The sequence below is a fragment of the Apis cerana genome, linkage group LG4 (assembly GCF_029169275.1).
Source record: "Apis cerana isolate GH-2021 linkage group LG4, AcerK_1.0, whole genome shotgun sequence".
In the NCBI taxonomy this organism is placed as follows: Eukaryota; Metazoa; Arthropoda; class Insecta; order Hymenoptera; family Apidae; genus Apis; species Apis cerana.
Window position 1 is genome coordinate 4,008,142 of NC_083855.1, and position 20,628 is coordinate 4,028,769.

The 20,628-nt window shown below is 37.5% G+C and overlaps 1 protein-coding gene across 1 annotated transcript in view; it reads right to left on the minus strand.

Moving 5' to 3' along the window:
* Positions 1-20,628, minus strand: part of LOC108003572 (polypeptide N-acetylgalactosaminyltransferase 2) — a 184,472-nt gene that overhangs the window by 33,539 nt on the left and 130,305 nt on the right. The window contains exons 2-3 of the mRNA XM_017065913.3: positions 8,237-8,406; positions 7,260-7,379 (exon numbers count right to left, since the gene is read on the minus strand). Of these exons, the coding sequence (XP_016921402.1) occupies positions 7,260-7,379; positions 8,237-8,406 (290 nt within the window). The remainder of the gene's footprint in view (positions 1-7,259; positions 7,380-8,236; positions 8,407-20,628) is intronic.

Sequence of the window (20,628 nt, forward strand, 5' to 3'; positions counted from 1 at the left end):
CGAAACACACAATATCCGGTAAAAACTGTGTGTGTATACTATTTGTACAGCGAGAAGAAAACAAAGCTCGCCATAACGAAACTTCCCTCCCTCGATATTCGACAATGTATATAAATATCATCCATAAATTTTATTACTTTCAACTGGAATATAAATGTAACAATGGCGAAACGAAATTAACTTTGGAACATGACTCGTCTTCTCGACCATGAAATCATCGCGATAGAAAAAGAGGCTAATTCTACGTTTTACAATGGAAACGGTATAAAAGGGGGAAGAATAATATCCATCGATGGAATCGAAGTGCTAACGACACCGTGATTTCCTTTTTAATAAACTTTACGAACCCCTTCGTTTCTCGCGTTTCGTTATTCGAAGGAGGGACTCGAGATTAACTATCCTTTACCCTCGTCGAACAATTTTTCCTAATCGTGTTTTTTTTCTTTTTTTCGGGGAAGGGCTCCTCGGAGAAACGTTTCGTCGAGAATTCGCTCGTCTCGAGAAGGGAATCACCGGGGGTTGATCAACTTTTGCCCCAGTTTACGATCAAATGACCGTGGGCGACTCGTTGCAAGTTCACTCGTGTGGAAGGGAGGAGAGAAGCGACGCATAATCGACTGTAAAAGTGTACCACGTAAAAATAAAACGCGGGCAATTGTCGCATACGGAAGAGAAGAGATCGGAGATAGGAGGAGGATAAATTTAGTTTATTAAAGCTACTTTTATTCCTAGCTCGAGGCCGGATGATATCGCGGCTCGATGATCTATTTTATAGGAAAATGAGATAAACTTTCTCTAATTTTCCCTTTGTCTAAAATTATCCAGCTTTTATACGATCGATTGGCGAGGAAAATCTATCGAATCACTCGATTAGAAGGGAATTTTTAATAATTTTTCTATTTATATAAAAATTAAATATCTGACTCGTTTCAAAGCTCGACACGTGATATCCAATTCCTCCGCCGTTCATTGTGGCGCCATTTAAGGAAATATAATATTCCCAATAAGGAGGATATAAGGAAGGCATCCGAGGAAAAATAACTCGCGGAGAGTTGAAGAAAAGAAAGACAATCTCACGGCCCCATACGATTCCATAGGATCCGCTTCATCCGGTGTATCGGATCGTTCGAAGCAATTCCCCGATATCGCGGAACGACACCCAGTTTCCAGGGAACGCGTTTCCCTACCGAGAAATCAGTTTGCTCGCGATCCCCAGGCCTTATCGAGCGGCGTGCCCTGTTCCGCTCCCAGAGACGTTATTCCTTCGTCCAACTAGCTATTGGACGTGGTTATACACGTACGTATACGTGTGTCGATGGTTGGTTCCGGTTGCGAGCCGACTTTATTGCGGCCACCATCGTGTTCCGGGTAAGATACCATCTTTTACGAGGCTCTTCTTCTTGGAGTCCATGGACTTGGCCGCGTTTTGTAGGCGTAATTGGCGTTATGGCGTTTGGAGGGGTTGGATAATGCGGTTTGTTAAAGGGGATGCTTTTTTTTTGGATATTCTTTGGCAATTTCGACGTTGAAAAGGAATTTTATCGATTTTTATCTCTATCTATTTTCTCGAGGGAAATGTGGAAAATAATTCAGTTCGTTGGAGGGGATGTTTTATTATCGCAGGTGATTTTTTGTTTTTTTTAGATAATTTTTGAGAATTGAAAAGCGTAGAATCAAATTATGATGGATATTATGATTGAAATTGAACGTGGATCGTTTTTATTGCGATTGTCAATTGAATAAATACTGTTTTGTAAATTATGCACGATATTCGTATGGTCATTGAATATGATATTTTTATGTAACGTGTAAAATATTACATAATCAATCATATTGACAGGTTTCTGATTTGCATTCGGCTAAAAAATATCCAAAATATCTTTACTATTGAATATAAAAATTTAATTTCATTGTGTTTCTCTATCGTTGAATAATTTCGAGAAAAATACAAAAAAAAATCGTTGTAAACATTGATTCTCATTTTTCAAATTCACGTTCAAGTTTATCATGAAACGTTAAAAGTTTGTTCTCTCTCGAGGTAAGGATAAACTTGGGATAATATAAAAATTTGATAGTTGCGGCGGAGTGAAATTATTACTTTGACTTTTATTATGCAAAGTCACGTAAAATGGAAGCTATCCTCTTTTTTTTCATCCTAACTACATGCACCATCTTGCCTGTCGTCTGTATCGATTACACGGCACTTAAAGGGTTAATGGAGACGATGAAATTCAATTTACCTTGTTTCGTATACTCTGGAAATCGTCAGCTTTTATCGTAAACGGTAACTGGAGAGTTCGAACGGATCACGAAGAGGTTCTATCGGTCGAGTACGCTGGACAAGATGTCCTCCTTGATCACGTCTTCGAAAGCTATCCACTTCTCGATTCTCGATGAGAAATCCGTCCCTTTAGAATATTTTATCTTACTTTCCAACGCAAGAGATTTATCCCCTTTTTCTTCGGGAATTTTTCCTTTAAAATTGAATATATGCGTTTGTTCAAACTGGTGCGAGTGGAACGAGTAAACTGTCGCGTCTGTGAGTAGTATAAATCGAGTTTTGGGCGAACGCTAATCACCAATCAGGAAGAATCATGCTCGTAAAAGAGTAGACAATTCTTGAGAGGGTAGAAAAATCGAGTGTGAAGAGAAATTGTGGACTCGAAAAGGAATATCGATTTATAATTTCTTGCCATTTCTGGAAAAAAATATTCCTAGTTTTTTTTACGAGTTATTGTTCTGGATTATTGTCGAGGGATTAAGTTTCCATCGACACTTGAATATTTCATCGAGTTACATCGGATTATCGATAAGACAAAGGAGAATAAAGCAGCGGAAACAAGATATTAGCTTCCATGATATTATATCGAGGTTATAAATTAAAGGATTGAATAATGAAGGCGATTAAAGCAGTAATGCCTTATGAGTCCAGTGTGCAGTATTCTACAATTTTCAACAGAGACTGGAGAGAATAAAAAATATATATATATTTCACGAAATATTTCTCGCTTATTCGAATTTATTTATCAATTGAATCTTCCACTTTTTAATTAATCGAGATTACTAAATGAAAAATTGATAATCATTCGTTCATTATTGGCAAAGTTAGCAAAATAAACTCTTCGAAAGATTTTCAAAAAAAAAAAGAAAAAGTATAATTATTCCCAATTTGTTGTTATTGCTGCTACTCATAATATCACAATCTTGAGCTCGAAATAGCGCGAATCTTGGAACGGGGGTGTCGTTAAGAATCGAAACTCGGAAGTCGTGAACGTGGTGAAACGACCGTGTTCCTCCTACGACTTCCGGCCCACGAATACTCGCTTTGACATGTTTAATGCAACGGATGGTGTGCATTCGGGCTCGATGCAACCGTGGTTGCATCGCATAAATATTTAAGTTGGCGACGTTGCGTATAAATGATACAACTATTCCATTATCGGAAACAGGCGGTCGTGGCCCAAGGAACATCGGGGACGTGGATCACGAAGATGAAACGACACGCGTGAATAATTCATGAATAAGAGTCTGGAGTCTGCTTTTTGAACTTTTCCACGACTCGCTACTTATAACGGTATTGCCCCCTCTTTAATTACAATTTCGCCATGGAAACTGGGCAAATGGTGAATTCGCAGAAGCGAAGCAACACGCAGATAGGGTGGAAACTGGAGGGGAGGAGGATATTAAGAGGGATATTATCTCGATGGAACGTAAGATCAATAGGGATTCGATTAACTCGAGGGTGGCTTAATGTCCCATCCAAAATTTGTATCGATAATATTCGATTCCTATTTTATTATTCTATTATTCTTTCGATTATGAAAGAATATATATTGATATATCACCAATATTTTCAATATAATTTCACTACGATACTTTTCATATACACAACTGCAATAATATTATAAATACTTATCAACATCGTTAATATCATTAAATCGTCTTATAGATATTTTAGAAGAAGGAAACTGCGTACATTTCTTGTAGGATTGTAGGATTGAGGATTCGCCGCAAAAGCAACGAATCTACTTTTCGAATCCTTCAATGGAAGAGAAAGTTGCCGAGTACTAAAAAATACTCGACGAATTTGTCGAAATCTTCTCGTCCCTCGATTGCTTCGTCTCGATACTTGTTGAACGTGTCTGTCGCGTGAAACAGGATACGGTGGAGCGTAGGTGGAGCCTGGAAGGAAATTAGATCAGCGTAGAGGATTGAAGGATCCTCTTGCTCCGGCGGAGACAGTCGGAAAGGCGTGTGTCTCCGGAAAGTGCATTTGGAACAGAAGGGGAGAGCCATTCGATTTCAAAGCGGTATCGATCGCGACTTCCACACATGGAACCTCTCTCTCTCTCTCTTCCTCCTTCTTTCGCCGCGGTTACTATCGTCGTTTCGAACATGTTTCAATTAATAAAATACGCTCTATAAATCGAGCATCCACGCGAGATGGAAGGAAGGTTTATTCCACGCGTAAACAGCGAATAAATTACGAGTTCATAAAAGTAACAGACACCACTACCGAAATTAGATTGCTTCCATTAACCATTGATTACCGACTGGTTGAATGGACACAGAATTTATTTCCAACCTCGTTCGATAATTAATTCGTTCTGTTCCGCGTGAAATTTCGCGAAATAAAACGAAAATATGCAGCTACGTGTTACTCGTGTTCTCGCCTGTGATCGAGATAATTCGAGACAAAATTGGAAAAAAAAATCAGAGAATTAGCATTTGGATTTCGAGTTTAGATTTGTAAACGAATGTAAACGAACTTATCTCATAAGTAAGTAATTCATGAGAATATTTATCGTTAGAATATATATAATGGAAATTTAAAGGGTTTAAATCAGGTTCTTTTTTTTGAAATAAAAGGGAAATTTCGAGGTAAATTTGCCATGGAAACCAAGTAATATCATTAACCGTCGGATTTCTAAACTTTGTGAACTCAATTCTCTCGATGGCCTTCTGGAATCGTGATTTCCAAGCCAGTTTGCGAGGTCTCATCGAATCTGTAATTCGACCAGAAGAAAGAAGAGGAAAAGGATTTTAGTCTTCTCTTCTTTAAAAAGATTTTTCTAATTTGTCGCAGAGAAATTTCGATTTCGATGATTTGTCACTATTATCATATAGAATTATATGTGTGCAAGCATACGATTATCAAGACAAAAGGTAAATCGTTCGCAGAACAATTGATTGGACACGTTTCCTTCTTCTCCTAATACTACGATCCCTTAAAGTTTTTAACTGTTTGTATGAATAAGAAAAATTGTTTAGAATCTCTAAGAAACATTATATAAAATCGAAGAATTTTTCGCAACTTCATCGAGAAGAGGAAAGAGAAAGGATACGAATTTTAAAAATAGAAAATTTGAATGTTTCTCGATTAAAACGAGAAAACGCATTTCTCATTTCCTTTTGACGATTATCTCATCTTTAATTCATGCACTTTCGTGGATAGATGAGAAATATCGTATTTAATCGAGAGTCGCGATAATCAAGAACTGTTTTTCCACGAAACTGAAAACGAAACGAATAATAACGAAGATTTGTTTGTATATATACGATACATAATTCACAACACATGACTCGGGAGATACGACAAAACGTCAAGAGAGATATAAAATATTGGACGATACAATCGAAAGATTAAATATACTGGAGAAATATTCGTCCTCCATCCGATGTATCTTCCGTAGCTCGTTGCAATTTTCTTCTTCCAACAAACGAGTATTCTTTCAAATGTGGACATTACGACGACCAAATAAATTTTTCACGTGTACCAATCGTCAGCACGTCATACAGACACGAATTTTTATTTTGGTATATCGATAGTTGATGCGTTGTTCAGGACAACCTGCGCGGAAGAGAAAAGAGAGAAACAAATGCGTCGAATTATTCGAAACTGTTGGACATACAAGGGCGAGTTAACAATTATTCGCAATTATTTGTGAAATTATATTTCACTAAAGAAACCAAGTATAAATAATAAAGAATATTATCGATTATTATTGAAATTAAATATCTGGGAAATGATCATTAAAGTAATATAATATCATGTTTGGTTAGATATTTGAAATGATTTTTTTTCTGGATTATTTTCTCGAATGAAATAATATTTCACTTTAATAATTTACAATAATCCTATTATATTTTATCATTCTCTCATTGTTCGTTACAATTGGTAGATTTACCACAATACGGGTATTTTTCTCAAATTGTTTGAATCGAAAGCAATTTTAAAGGCAGAAGTGATTCAAAATGTAATAATTTAATGTAGTAAACGTGAAAGTTAATTTGATCAAATGAACTAAAGAGATAATCTTACCACGAGCTGTTTTCACATCGAATTATTTTTCCATTTATTTGGATAAAAATTAATTCAAACGAAATATTCGAAATATAATTTTTTTTACCATTATTATATTTTCACGAAACAGCCAAAAATTTTCTATCGATTCAAATTTAAATTTTTTTAATCAAAACAACAATCCTAATTATCCATCACTCGAAGATATTATTTATTTTCCTTCATAATTATCACCATCATCATCCTTCGTTTATTTTTGATTACACTTTCGTAAATAAATTGCGAATAATTATCAATTCGTCTTCGTGAAATATATCATAAAATCAACAAAATTCACAGGTAAACCTGTTATTTCCTCTTAGAGACTGTTCTCGAATGACGTTTTCGTTGACTATTCGCCTCTCGAATATAAAAACGCTTCATGGGCATGTCCATATGCTCCCAATGATGAGCCGCAATTTTCGCAATCACCTGGGACGGATAATTCTTGTTTAATTGCTCATGAAGAGTGCGATAATAGTGTATGAAAGGGTTGATCGATCGGCAGAGCAAATGTTGTCTTTTCTTAATTCTTCTCGTTGGACCTTTTATTATTTCTCTCATCATTCGCCTCGAATCCATCAATTGCATATCTCCAATTCGCGATCCACTCACTCGTGGATATTCACCGTAAAATTTTCTCGAGTTTGCTTTCTGCGAACATTGACGTTCTCCCCGTGTCAGTTCATCCACTTGAAGATCGTCGTAATATCGACGAGACGAATGGACTCGTTCATATTTCATTTTAAACGAACTTCTCTTTTAAGGATTATTTCTTTTATTTCGGGGACAAGTGTGATTGTGTCGAATATTTCCATCCGATTGTTCGACTCTGATTGATTCGCGTTGAACGAAAGTTTTCAAAAGCCAAAGGACATTTTTTCAAAATATTAATATTGCAAAATAATTTACTCACATCGCACTGCGCGTATCAGGAATATCACGATTGCTGGGAAGCCCGTCGGATGCTTCCTGATTGAATTTGTTCCTAGCATATGGATCCTCCCCTGCTCGTAATCCTCCTCTCGAAACATATCTGAAAATATGTATTTGTAATTTTATTGACCAATATACAAATCTTATTTATCAACAGCGAAAATAGGGAAGAAACACGATCCGAAAAGCGAATGAGACAATTGATATGCACAGAAGGGATTTCAAATTCCCCCTACAGCAGCTGCATTAATAGTAAATCTCGCGATGGTTTTTCGGATGTTTAACAATGCATACGATCGGTCACGAGTGTCGATCAGTATTCAATTCTTGCGGCTTGGAATCGAGATTACACTCGAAATCACTTTCCAAATACTTTCTATGACATCGCATCATGAATTAGAATCAATGGTGAAATTGAATACATTTTGCATTACGGTATATAAATATTCATCTAAGTTTAATTAAAATTACAATCAACCCTCATCGAACGCTTTCGAATGTGATTGATGATAAAATATCTGTAAATCTTCACGCTATTTGTCGAAGGATTAATACAATTTTTCTGCCAGAGATATATCGATCGATTTCTAGAATGAACTCATGATCTTGATTTGTGATGATGATTGTTTGAATTGGTTCGAATGTTCGTTTTTTCGTTCGACAATTTATATTGGAAGAAGAATATATATTGTGATAGGAAATTGGATTTTTGTTATGAAACGTGATAGATGGAAGAAAAAATAAAAAAATAAATTTGTAATAGTCATAAATTTTCGTTTCGTACCAGTCTAAGAATAAAATGATGTCCATCCATTGATTTATGAGATTATCAAAATCACGGTGTTTCGAGACTGGCATTGAGGAGTAAAAGAAACTATGCAAACCAGGCAAATGAACATTTTTCGATAGGAAAGGAAAAAATATGGAATAATGATCAGAATGATCAGTCGATTTTACCCTTGCTCGTCAAAATAGTTCCACGTCACCCTTGGATCCGGGGTGGGTGCAGGTAGCAGCTCGGATGACATCACAATGGCGGTGCCATCTGGGTCCACGTAGTTGCCGGAGTTTCCGGCGGAGAGAGCCAACGATGCAGGCTCCTTCAGTCGCAGGGCTCTGTTTTCGTTCTGTAAGCAAACAAAAATCTTCTTGAAGACGTTCCATCAAGTTTACCAAGTCGAAATCTGTTTGTCTCGTATAAATATTTCACGCTGCGAGCAAACATCGTGTCGATAAAAACTTGATAGAAATCGCAAGATTGGTAAAAGAAAATATCTAAAAAGAAAAAATTTTCTCGATTATTTCTGTTTATAATAATTCCGCGAGTGTGATAAGGTTTATTATAATTAAATATATAGAATCATCTGTTTTGCTTTTACACGTACAACCACTTCTTGCTCGATTGCATTGCCAATTATAAAATACATGACGTGTAAAATGTATCTTTCATTTATAGGAAAAGTTGTAAAAAATTCCATTCGTAATACTGGATGGTCTGCCAATGCATAACTTGTAATCATACACGATTTTGATTATAATTTGCACAGCGCCGATATTCTGAATGCATACTCGTCTACTCCATTGAAGTCGATCGATTTACCACTCGGTGAAAAGTACCACCATTCATTTCGATACTCCAACAAGTTATCATCTAAATTATTACACGGCAATCTGTGCTCCGTTGATGATGATAATGATAATTTTAACAAAAACACAACGAACTTATATTCATTTTTAACCTACAATATATTTCAAAAAGAAAAATAAAGGGAAAGAATGTTGTTAATTTCGTCATACTCAAACAATTTCAATAAGAAATTCTTTTGAAATTATTCGTTCATCGAAATAATCAACATTATCCTCTTAATTCTCCATTCTACCAAATAATTCCTTGGAGCCAATGAAAACCAACCACCCCACAAATTAACCAACGATCCGTGCCGCTAAAATATAATCCACGGAACCAAGACATGTGCCTGAAACTTGAATAACGTCGAGACAGTATTCCCCGACGATATCGGGCGACACTTCGAGATATTCGATTCGCAAACTCGCGATAGCCAGTCGCAGCTGGGCAATCCTCGAACGGCGCAGAGTTTTCAAAGGCAAGAATGGGATCGATGCAAGAATCGGTCGGTCTTCGCGGCGTTTAGTTGGCTTCGATACAAGAACCAATTGTAAGGATGGCCAGGGGATGGCTTCGGGTCCCTTTGTGTTGACACATCACATCGAGATACGCCGTATTGATTTTGAATCGATATGGAGAGTCGCGAGGCACTTGGCCATCTCCCCGTATGCCCTTTGTGCCCGGAGGACGCATTGTTCATCCCCGGTATATAGGTCATCGAATTTTGCTCATCGGCTTCCATCCCGGATCTCGACCTGTCTGTTTGCCTAGTATGGATGCGCGTCAGCAGCTTGACTCGCGGTGTGCAGGTGTGCCGATCGACCATTGATACACACGTAGACTTTGAACGATGCTTCTGCCGTGATCGTTGATTCCGCCAGACAACGGAGAATTAACCCTTTCGAGATTAATAGGGCAGTACATTGTTAAATGTCTGTCGCTCGGAGGATCGGAGAGTCCAACAACCTTTTTTCTACTCCTGTGACCAATAGTATAATCTTGTTTATTCAGATTTGAAAATTATATTCGTTTCAATTATATTTTTCTTTTATCATCAATCTGCGAAAATACGAAGCTTGAAATTATATAATTCGCTTTGTACATCCGACGTAGGAACGATTATCTTTTATTCGTAAAAGATAAGAACAGAGAAAGAGAATCGAAATGTAAATTTATTATTCACAAGTTTAATGAAACTCGGATCGAGGATTAAGTTTTCAACTTATGCTGGCGAAGGAAATTAAAAGTGAAATTCCGATCGAAATTATCGATCGATTTAAAAGGGCACACGAAAAAGTGAACTGTAAATAACGATAGATTCTCGTAGGTGGCGTAAATGGCGTGGCTTGGATTCACGGTCAAAGATGCGGAAAGGAAAGTAAATGACTCGGACGAGAACAAAAGGGGCGAGTCGAGCAGTCGATGGAAAACGAACCGTGAAAGCTGAACGCGAGAAAGAGAGAAAGAGCGAATAGGGAGGTTGGAAAGAGGGAGAGAGAAATGCGACAAAATGTAACCACGATGAAATATTAATTTACGGGTCAGAAGGTGCATTAAACCGGAAGTACAGTCGGCTAGCCACAGCGCGGCAAGCTGTTGCATCCGGTTCCCTCGTGGACCACGTGACGTTTGGTTCGTCGAAATGAAACTTGATGAACTCTCGAGTTTTATTTCTGTAAATCTGTTATAATATTTAACAGTAAGAAATCGGTATACTATGCTATGGAAAAATCTTGGTTGAAGACGTGTGAATCTTGGAAGTGAATTCATTCTTTGATTTTTAAATTTTTATAAGTATTATTTAATAATCTAAGATCGACTTGAATGACATAATTTATCTAATGTGAGATCGTTCAAAATATACGACAGTGATTAATTCTTAATATTGAAAAATAAGTATAAAATAATTAAGGAGAATCACCTCAAAATGATGATTTTTTTTCTGACAATTTCTCCGTTACAGCATCCGCTCCTTCAAACAAATCGAACGGTAAAAATTTTTTTCCATGCGAGATGGTAATGCATATTCAGGGAATTCGAGATTCTCTTTTTCTTCTTCTTCGTTGTCCATAAAATTTCCATAAAAATATATTTCCACGCATCGATCGACCGTTTACATCGAGTATTTCGCAACACGATCGTGGTCCCGTCGCATTATCTCTTTTCGGTTGACAAATTCGCCACACGTATCCGTCATAAAATTCATTGCGCGTGCAACGATTACGCGAACCTCCCGGAAATGCAGCGGCGCGGGCTTATCGCGATAAACTTGAACAATGACGGTGGTGGCTCTAGCCGGAAGATTGTGTGCGCGAAAACGGAAGCGTGGATAAAAAAAGCGTCGCCAACATTACAGGAATCACGTACAAACCGGTCCAAATAACTGATATTTCTTTGTCCTTTCTCGCAAATCATTTTGGCGGAATGAAAGCTATCATATTTTACACATCCTGTTGAAATTGATCGTGTTTTCCAATCCAGTTGTCTTCTTTTATATTATTTATTTATAACTATTGTGATAATCCTCAAGTTAACAAAAAACAACAAAGGATATTTCGTATTCGTACTCTTTCTTCTGAAATAAAATATAAAAGCATGGAATTAAATAAATTTAACTCTTCGTTTATATGGTGACGAACAAATCGGATACGAATGAAAGTTTGACTTTTTATTAAAAAACGCGAAAAAGAATTATTAATATTGTCATCAAAAACCTAATCAGAAGATAAGGGAAACTACGTTATTGAAGTTGGTTTTTGATTCATCGCGATATCTCGATCGATTGCCGAGATATAAAGGCTCAAAGTTTATAGTGAGTTTAAGACAACGCAAAAATTATGAATGGGCTCGCGACCTATATTCTTTTTCTGGATATGCGTACTACTTCCAGGAATTACGTCTGCTACTTGTCTGGAGTTTGAGGCAGGTCAGCGAGAGGCGCGAATGAGAGGTTCGAGTAAACGACAAAAATGGAGATAATAAAAGGATCAAAAATTACCTTTCTCTTATATCTCGGAATATCTCGGGAACCGGAAGTCGTATCGAGATAAATAAAAAAGCGTTTTAAAGGGGAAGATTTCACGCTTCTAATAATTTTTCGCTCATCGATAAGAAATCATTATCTTGGAAGTTATAGCGGTTTAAATTTTTTCTAATTTTAACAGGGTTTAATTGAGTTTAAAGATTAAATTATACTGTAGATACATTTATTTCTGATAAAATATTGTTTATAACGATTTTATTAATGGTATGTTGAAAGCTTTAAGCCGATTTAAAACTTTTTCCCGAAGTAAATTGGATCTTTATTCAATCGATTTCGTTCGAGTTTAATTATGTTGATTAATCAAAGAGGATTTTATGGATTCTTCCTTTTATATTTTAGCTCTTTTTCAATCGAGTAATGTACTTGTTGCTATATTTTATTTTATCGTCAACAATGAGTGAGATATTTAATCAAGTTAAATAGGGCACTTTGAATAATAACAAAATCGATTTTCTGTTAATAAATTATTAGAGCACCAGCATAATACTATTACTACTGTACATTGGGATATAATACAGATTCTAATAATCGGAGAATGCATTCATAATGCACAAAAATTTCATGAATTAATTTAATCATATCAACACGTCACTCTATTAAATTACTCTCCGAACGAGTGACAAAGTGACACGAAAATATTTTATATTCTAACCGTAAATTATTAACAATTTCACATTGTTTTCTCTCGGATTAAATTATCATTATTTACCTCGAAGATAAATCAATTTGATGTTGTTACGTTTTCTTTTTTTTTTCGTGGTTTAATAACGTTCAATAAACTGACAACTTTCTCATTGCGGATATAATTGCGAATCAACGTAGAATTCATCACCAATCAACTATTGTTCAGTACAGTCTTTTTTATTAAACATACTTTAGCCAAAATAACAATAAAAAACACGTTTTACTTCAACAACCACAGAGCAGAGACACGAGATTCCACGAATACTGAAGAAGATACACAACAGTTCCAAGATGCACGCAAGATTGATATTCAAACAAAATATTGAAAGAAGCATCTGTTGAAAATTGAACGAAATATTCAATCATAATTTCACATCAATACCAAGTCGATCAATCATTTTCACCTTCGCTTTCACGCATATCCACATAGAAGTTGTAACTTCTCCTTTCTTAACTTTGTTTCACGACAAGAAAGATGAGTATAAAAAAAAAAAAAAAAAAGAAAAAGAAATCAGGATCAAGATTAATGGAACTCTCAGGAGAACGAATCGGTCTTGCAATAGTTATCCCTTGATTTCACCGTGGCGAGCCAAAATCGAGCGGGCCAATATTGGCGTGGCACGTGATTATAATCGACGAGGATTGCATTATTAATCTCGTTGTTGCCGCTTGACAATGCACGCGCAAACGTAAGCGAATTAGAGTTAACGATATTGGCCTGTTTCGATATTGCAGCTCGAGAATACATTTCTCCTCCCCTCCCCTCTCCAGTAAATTATGATGACGCTGTCATTCGTCAACTAGAAGCGCTATGTCACCGAGGAGAACCGTAATCGTCACGTACATTGTGCCCTCGCTAATACGATCCCTGATTGTCTGCCTATCCAAACGCGACCTCATCCTCCCTTATCGTTCCGAATTTCAGTTCTCGTTCGAGATGACGTTCGAGGGCTGTGAAACAATGATACGACTTCTTTTCTTTGAAAATTAAAGTGCAATAAAAAAAAACGAGACGCGTGGAATTAAATATTTCATCTGGAATTTTTGAAAGATGAATACTAATCATAATTCGTTTCTCGTTTTTCCTTTTTTATCATTATCGCTTAAAATCGATTCGAGATTGTTTCGACAGATTTTTTAAAGCAACGAATTTCATAGAAGTTATTCCAAAAATTTAATTATGATATTTCTTCTTTTGCATCTTTCAATAGATATCTCGTGCAAATAAATCAATCATAATTATCAATCTCGTTTGTATAACAAAATAGACGTAATCAAAACGATCAGAGGGTTGTTAAAATGAATGATTGATAGTAATTATTAGATCATCGAATGCGTGATATTACCGAAACTGTCAAGGTTGTCAGATTGTTAAACTTGAAATTAGCCAGACTATCGGGCTGGACCGTAGTTATCAGCCGATCGAGGTCACGAGACAATTGGGATTATCGGTGCATCAAGTCAATCAACAGACTATTACAACTATCGGATCGTTAGGACGGTCGCATTATCGAAACTATCGGGACAATTTAACCCCCGGGGTTGTACGGTTATCCAAATGACGCGTGCAAACTAAATATCGAATTTACAAACCGCGCGCCACTTACGAAACATAATTAGACAAAGTTTAACAAAGAGTAGGAGCAACTTTTCAACCGTAAAGCATAAATTTCCGGGGAAACGAAGAGAAATCATAGTTTGTAAAAGACAGTTTGTAAGTGTAGACGCGAAGAATGAAAATGGGGGATGAGAGTCGTGGAAGTATAATATTTTTGTTCGCCAAGTTAGTGATACACTCTCCAAAGGGCAAAGTTAACAATGGCGTGCTTTACGGCGTAGTTAGTTGTCGAAATTTAGCAGTGTGATATGAATTTAAAGGATGATACACAATGTAGATTCTAGATGAGAGTTAAAATTAGAGGAAGAAGAAGAAAAAGAAAGAGAGTACGTACAACTTAATATTTATTCGCAGTGGTATTCTCTCTCTTTCTCTAGTTGAAATCGAAGAAGGAAGAAAGTAGACACCATTGTTTAGATACATGAAAAGAAAAAATCTACGAGAGAATTGCAGGATGCTTGTTCGAATCTTAACGATAGCCTGAAGACGCATTCCAACGTCTGAAGACGCGTTTTTCCAACTCGATTCTTCTTGGACGATTTACATTTCGAGAAGAGACAAGGATCGAGCCAAGGAAGGCACAGAAAGAGAAAAGGGCAAGAGGGTTGCCACGCTACGTCCGATATTTCTGGTGAGTTATGAGTAGATTTGCATATAGAAACTACACGCCGCAGATTTTGCCGGATATAGCGACTGGACAAAGTAGACAGCTGACACTTGGACGCTTAAATTCGTCCCTCGTGGATTAAATTTGCCCGAGAAGGATTCCGCCTGTGGAAAATGGTCTGAAACCAATCTCCTGGTACGGGAGGATTTAACTTGTATGTAAAATTGTTTTCTTTTGCTCGTCTATTATTCGGGTTGGTTAATTCGTAATGAAACGTATACGTTATCTTGTGATTAATTTTTGATGATCCTCGTACGTGATGTTCAATACAATATTCTTTCTTGTAATCATATAAATAATGCAAATGCATATTTCATTTCCACTTTGGTTTTCTTCACAATGATTTCGACGTATCGTATTGTATCGAATTTCTTTCGGATTGTGGACAACAATTTTTTCCATCCAATTGAAAATGGAACATGTATCAAATAAAATTTGCATGTACATTTCGTATACACGAAGGATTTAATTTTCTCGTTTTGTTGCGAATATTCACACAGGGACTGCTCATATTCCTGATGATACAAACCGTTTGTTTATTTGCCTTCTACGCTTGTTTATTTACCTAAATAGTTGTTCGTTTACGTTTCCTGATCGATTCGTCGCCATGTGACGCTTATCCCACGCCACGTGTTAAACAGAATTCACTGGATTTAGATTTAGAAATGAATGAAACATACCGTGAGAAATACAAATGTTTCCTTCGAATCGGAATGATTCAAATTCTTATTGCTGTAATAATTCGAAGGGAAAGAAAATCGAAAAGTGTATGAATATTTTTGATCTACCAGCACTACATATAACGGAAGAAAAGAGTGAAAGAGTTTTAGAAAACCGACGTAAGAATCAGGAATTTCGACGAAAGCGCCTTATATCTCGAATAAATCTCTTTCGATTTATCCATGGTAATAATTTTCTTCGTGATAAATGGACCGTTTTGATCCTTTGAATATCATTCTCGAATGATTTCAAGTCGAAAAATAATTCAATCTGGGAAAAATGAGGAAGAAAAAAAATTGCTGTATAAATATGGACTTTTGTTTCGCATATATCGCAATATATCGATCCAAATATTTCTTCGTACGGTCTTATCTTCAATATTTCATTGTATCGAATAGCAGGATCGGGAAGAATAGATTTCTCGAAATAGATAAATAGAAACGAAGATACGAAATAAATTTTTCTTCGAATATTTGAATAAAGAAATAATATTCCAAATATATAAATATATTCGAAACGAGTATTTCATTGCAAGAAAATAATATTTGCTTAAATTTCTCGTCTCAAAAAAAAAATCTAATCTGATCTAATCTTAATTTCAGACTTGTTATATTCTTTCCTTTTCAATCGAATCAAACTCGAATACAATACATCTTATTCTTTCGCGAAATCAGCCCAATATGATAGTATCCAGTACAGAGCCGAAAATGTATCGTCGTGATTTCCAGCTCGCGAAGTAGTACGAGCAATCAACGTCCATAGCTCCAATTAACCGTGAAATTACACACGGTGGAATAACCGAGGGCGAAGCGAAAACGTTTATTACATTCTGCCAACGTAATTAACGCGTCCTCCCTATATATATATATATATATACACGAATTACGAAACGCGACGAAAATTAATGGTACAGTTTCGTGATCCTCGCGATTACTAACCCTGAAACAATCCTTGCAGATGTAAAATCCGGAAACGAAATGAAATTACACATTACATTGTAATGCCGGGGAACAGTTTGGACCGCCGGTTAATTAAACAGGGGCCACGTTTCGACGTTTCCGTCGTCGTTTCAAGGAGGATTAATCGCGAAGGCGTAATTCCGGCTGATCCGAGGCACCGAATCGGACGATCCTTTTCTTCTCGTGTACGCAAGGTTGTAATGGGTGGCGCGTTGGCAATTGCGGTTTCGGACGATTTCGTGCCGGACCGGAATCGCCCCTTGGGTAATTTAATACCTCGACCGGCAATCCACTTAGGGCACGTAGCTTCCCGGCGCTTTCAAGCTTCCAGAAATGCATCCTTGGCGCGGTTGATTTGTCCACTTGTGCATTTATGGCCAAGGTAACGTAGCAGTGAACTATATGAACCGTTGGAATGGAATTAGCTGGTGTTGCGTTTCAGTACGTTCATTCGCTTCTACACGATTCGTGATCAAATCGATCGAGTTTGGAAAAGTTTGAAGGATCGCTTGGATTTCTTTCGTAATTCATTTACTGTAATTCATTTACTCCAACGCGAGGAAATATTGATATTGGGAAAATTATTTTGATTCATCTTCTGAGCGAAGATTTTAGAGGCTTATTCGTCGTTCTAATCTATAAACTGTTGAAAGGCAGTGCATTACATCTTCACAACGTGTGTTGTACTCGAGAATGGGACAGAGATCTGCTGTAGAAGATGAACGAGAAGATTAGAAACTTATTATTAATTGATATCTGTAATAAACGGTTGAATTGTTTAACCGCCACTTTAAGTTTTCTATTAGGTTTAACTGAGTCAACGTTGGAAATGTGTGCTGGTAATTTTTGATATAGAGGAGAGTGATGCCGGTGAAAAGATTCGGTTCGTTTAATTTCAATTATAAACCGAGTCTCCGACTTTCTCGTAAACTCACTGTACATGTCGAACGCTCCTTCGTTAGGTGGATAACAGAGCTCGAGGGTGAAAGATCGATACTTACGTAACGGACATAGGGCGAAAGTCACGCCTTCCTCGTGATTCGTCCGCCCGAAGAAGAGAGGAAAGAATATAAATTTGATCGTTTCAACGGAGCCAGTAGAACGAGATTAATTAATTTGGCTCGATTAACCAGCGTCAGAAAAACAAAGGGGAAGAGATACGAGAATCAGGAATGAACAAATGATGAAATAACAATATAGACGCAATTAATTATCCCAAGACGAGAGAATCTGCACGCGAGTCGGTAATCGATAAGACGATGAAATTATTATCCTGCAGAACAAGATCATCGAACTGTCTCTTACCCTCCAAGTGAGTCAATCTTCCACGTACACTCCACTTCATAAATCGGTGGATATTTGACAGCACAGTTTCAGGATATGCGATTCTTTTTTTTGTGCAACACGAAATATAAAATCCGCTACGCAATTTTAGAAGAAATTAAAAAAAAATAAGTAATTCGTACCGTTAACCATTAACAAATCAATAGATTTATACGTAAAATTAGCAAGTATTATTTACGAACAAGAGATGTACATATTACGGACAAGAAGGTACGTATCCAGAAAGAAAGAGGAAGAGAAGTTCCATATTCGAACTACAATGCGAATCATCGATCGAATTCGAGCACTTTACTTCTACCCTTATCTTGGAAGGAGATGTACTTGGTACGTCGAATGACGAGCAACGTGGAGGACGAGGACGAAGAGGATGAGGAACCCCTTAATCTTTCATCAATTCCCTTAATTAACCGGCAACAATGGATCGTGCGCCGATTCGATCCTTCGGTTCCCAGACGATGATGGTGGATCTCGGCGATCCTCTCGATTTTCGGGACGTATCGCTGCCATTGAAATCGGACGTCGCGGGCAGAGGTGAAAGAACTATTCCGGGGAATGGCTTTTCCAGATGCCAGATGCTACCGACTGCTACTACTTCCTTTGTACCCGTACGAACGAAGAAATCTGTCGAAGATGGCCACCAACCCATCCGCGATACGGATGGTAAATAAAGGATAGAAGAGTTGGTGCGGTTTGGTTCGTTCTTCACAGGGGACAGGTTGCTTAGAGAATATCGTTCCCTCTTCTTCCATCCCCCAAATGATTTTTCTTTAACTTCGACAAAAGTTCCCCGACGAAAGACCAAGGTTTTTTTCGAACTTTTCAAATACCTTGTTTAACTTATTCGCACAAGGAAGAGAGAAATTCGGTTCGAGTTTCGAAAAAGATTTTTGGAGAACGAACGAATTATAGTTTCCGATAATTTCCATGGATCATCACTTCACATCTCCTTCTCTCCTTCAGTTCCACTCGTTACAGCTTCATTACGCTGTCCTTTTTGCTTTTAAGCAAAAGTCAAAATGGCCTGAAAGAATTTTTCCCGATCGAGGCAAAGAAACGATTTCTTTTTTTTCCTTTTTTCATTTCGAACGCAACTCCTTTCCTGAAACTTCTCGCCCCAACTCCTTTCCATTAAAATTGATTCTCAAACTTCTCCTCCCTTCTCCAGCTTTCTTTTTCAACCTTCTCTTCCGGCTCTGTTCTCGAAGGGTATATACCCCAGTACACGAACATTAGTTAATTACTTTCTTGACAAGCTTATCCGCTCGGCAAAGTTATCCTTCATCCTCCAAGATCCCTTTAGAAAGAAAGAAAGAGAGAGAGGAAGAAAAAAAAAAAGAAAATCTCGCGTGTCGATATATTGGATATAAGTTGGGTCGCAAAGAGGGAAGGGGAGGGTCGAGGTTCATTGTGCGACTTGTCCGTCCCGAAAGAGTTAATGGAATTTCGAGAAGATTATGCCGGATCGAAGTTTCCTCATCGATTCCTCGTTCAAATTTCTTCTCGAGCGTTGGCGCACCGCGGAAATCGCCCCTGGCACGGGGCCAACTCTTGCCAAATGCGAGACGCGAGCTCGATGAAAAAAGGTTGACAATTAAACGGGGGCGACTTTATTAAAACGCGTCGCACCTGCGCGCCCGCAAAAACACCACCATTTCTCTCTCACGAGGAGAGAAAAAAAAAGAAAAGAAAAGAAAAAGGATCGACCGGTTCGCGCGCGCGACACCGACCCAATTTTCGTTCGAAAAACTGCGTATCCGGTCCCGGCAATGGCGATGCCGTGTCCCTCCAACGATTCCACTCGATTGTTTTCCGTTTTCAAAAATTCAGGAGAGGAGAAGGGTTTTTGTTCCTTTTTTTTTTTTCGATCAAACCGATTAATCCGATTTCCTTTGGGATGCTCGATAAAGCGAATTATTGTCCAATGATTCAATATAGCATATTGATTACCGATACACCGTCGTTACTGTTACATACGCGTGTATCGTAATTTTTGCGAAATAGTATTTTAGCTTTGGTGGGAATCGAAGCATTATTGAAATTGATAACTTGATAGATACTGTCTTAATCGATTTTTATCGTCCAACATCATCAAGTTTTCTTTTTCCACGTATTTTGATTTTCACAATTTTATAAAAAGTGTTTCATCGATATCAGTGTCTTTCTATTTAGAGTCGAAAGATTGAATCTAATCATCCAAAGAATTATATTATATTCGTTCGCAAGATTGCTTGAGCCGCGAGACTTACCAAGTCGATTTCGACCGCTCAAAGTCGGATCAAAATCGCATCCATTCGACTCGCGTAGCTCGTTTCCTGGCCACGCTTCAACGAGCACCTTCTGCTACGGACTTTTGTTCCAACCGCGAATTCGCGATAGAAACGTTAAGAAACTTGGACGTCTCGCAGTGAAGAATCGTCCGGTCGGGGATCTATGACGCGTTCGAGGATGGATCGCGATGTAAGTCAATACGCCGGTCTGGAATCGAGAGGAGAGAGCTTTCCTGTGTCCCCGCTGTTTGCTCCTAATGTAAATTTACTGTCGGCCCCTTCCTCGATACCCGCTTCTTACACGTTCCAGTGTCCTTTTTGCGCCAGTCATGGCGCTCCAACTTGGAATCTTATTGGAAGAGAAGTTTTTTGAGATGCTGGGTCGAGGGAAAATTATTCTTTTGATGGAGCAAGTTTTAG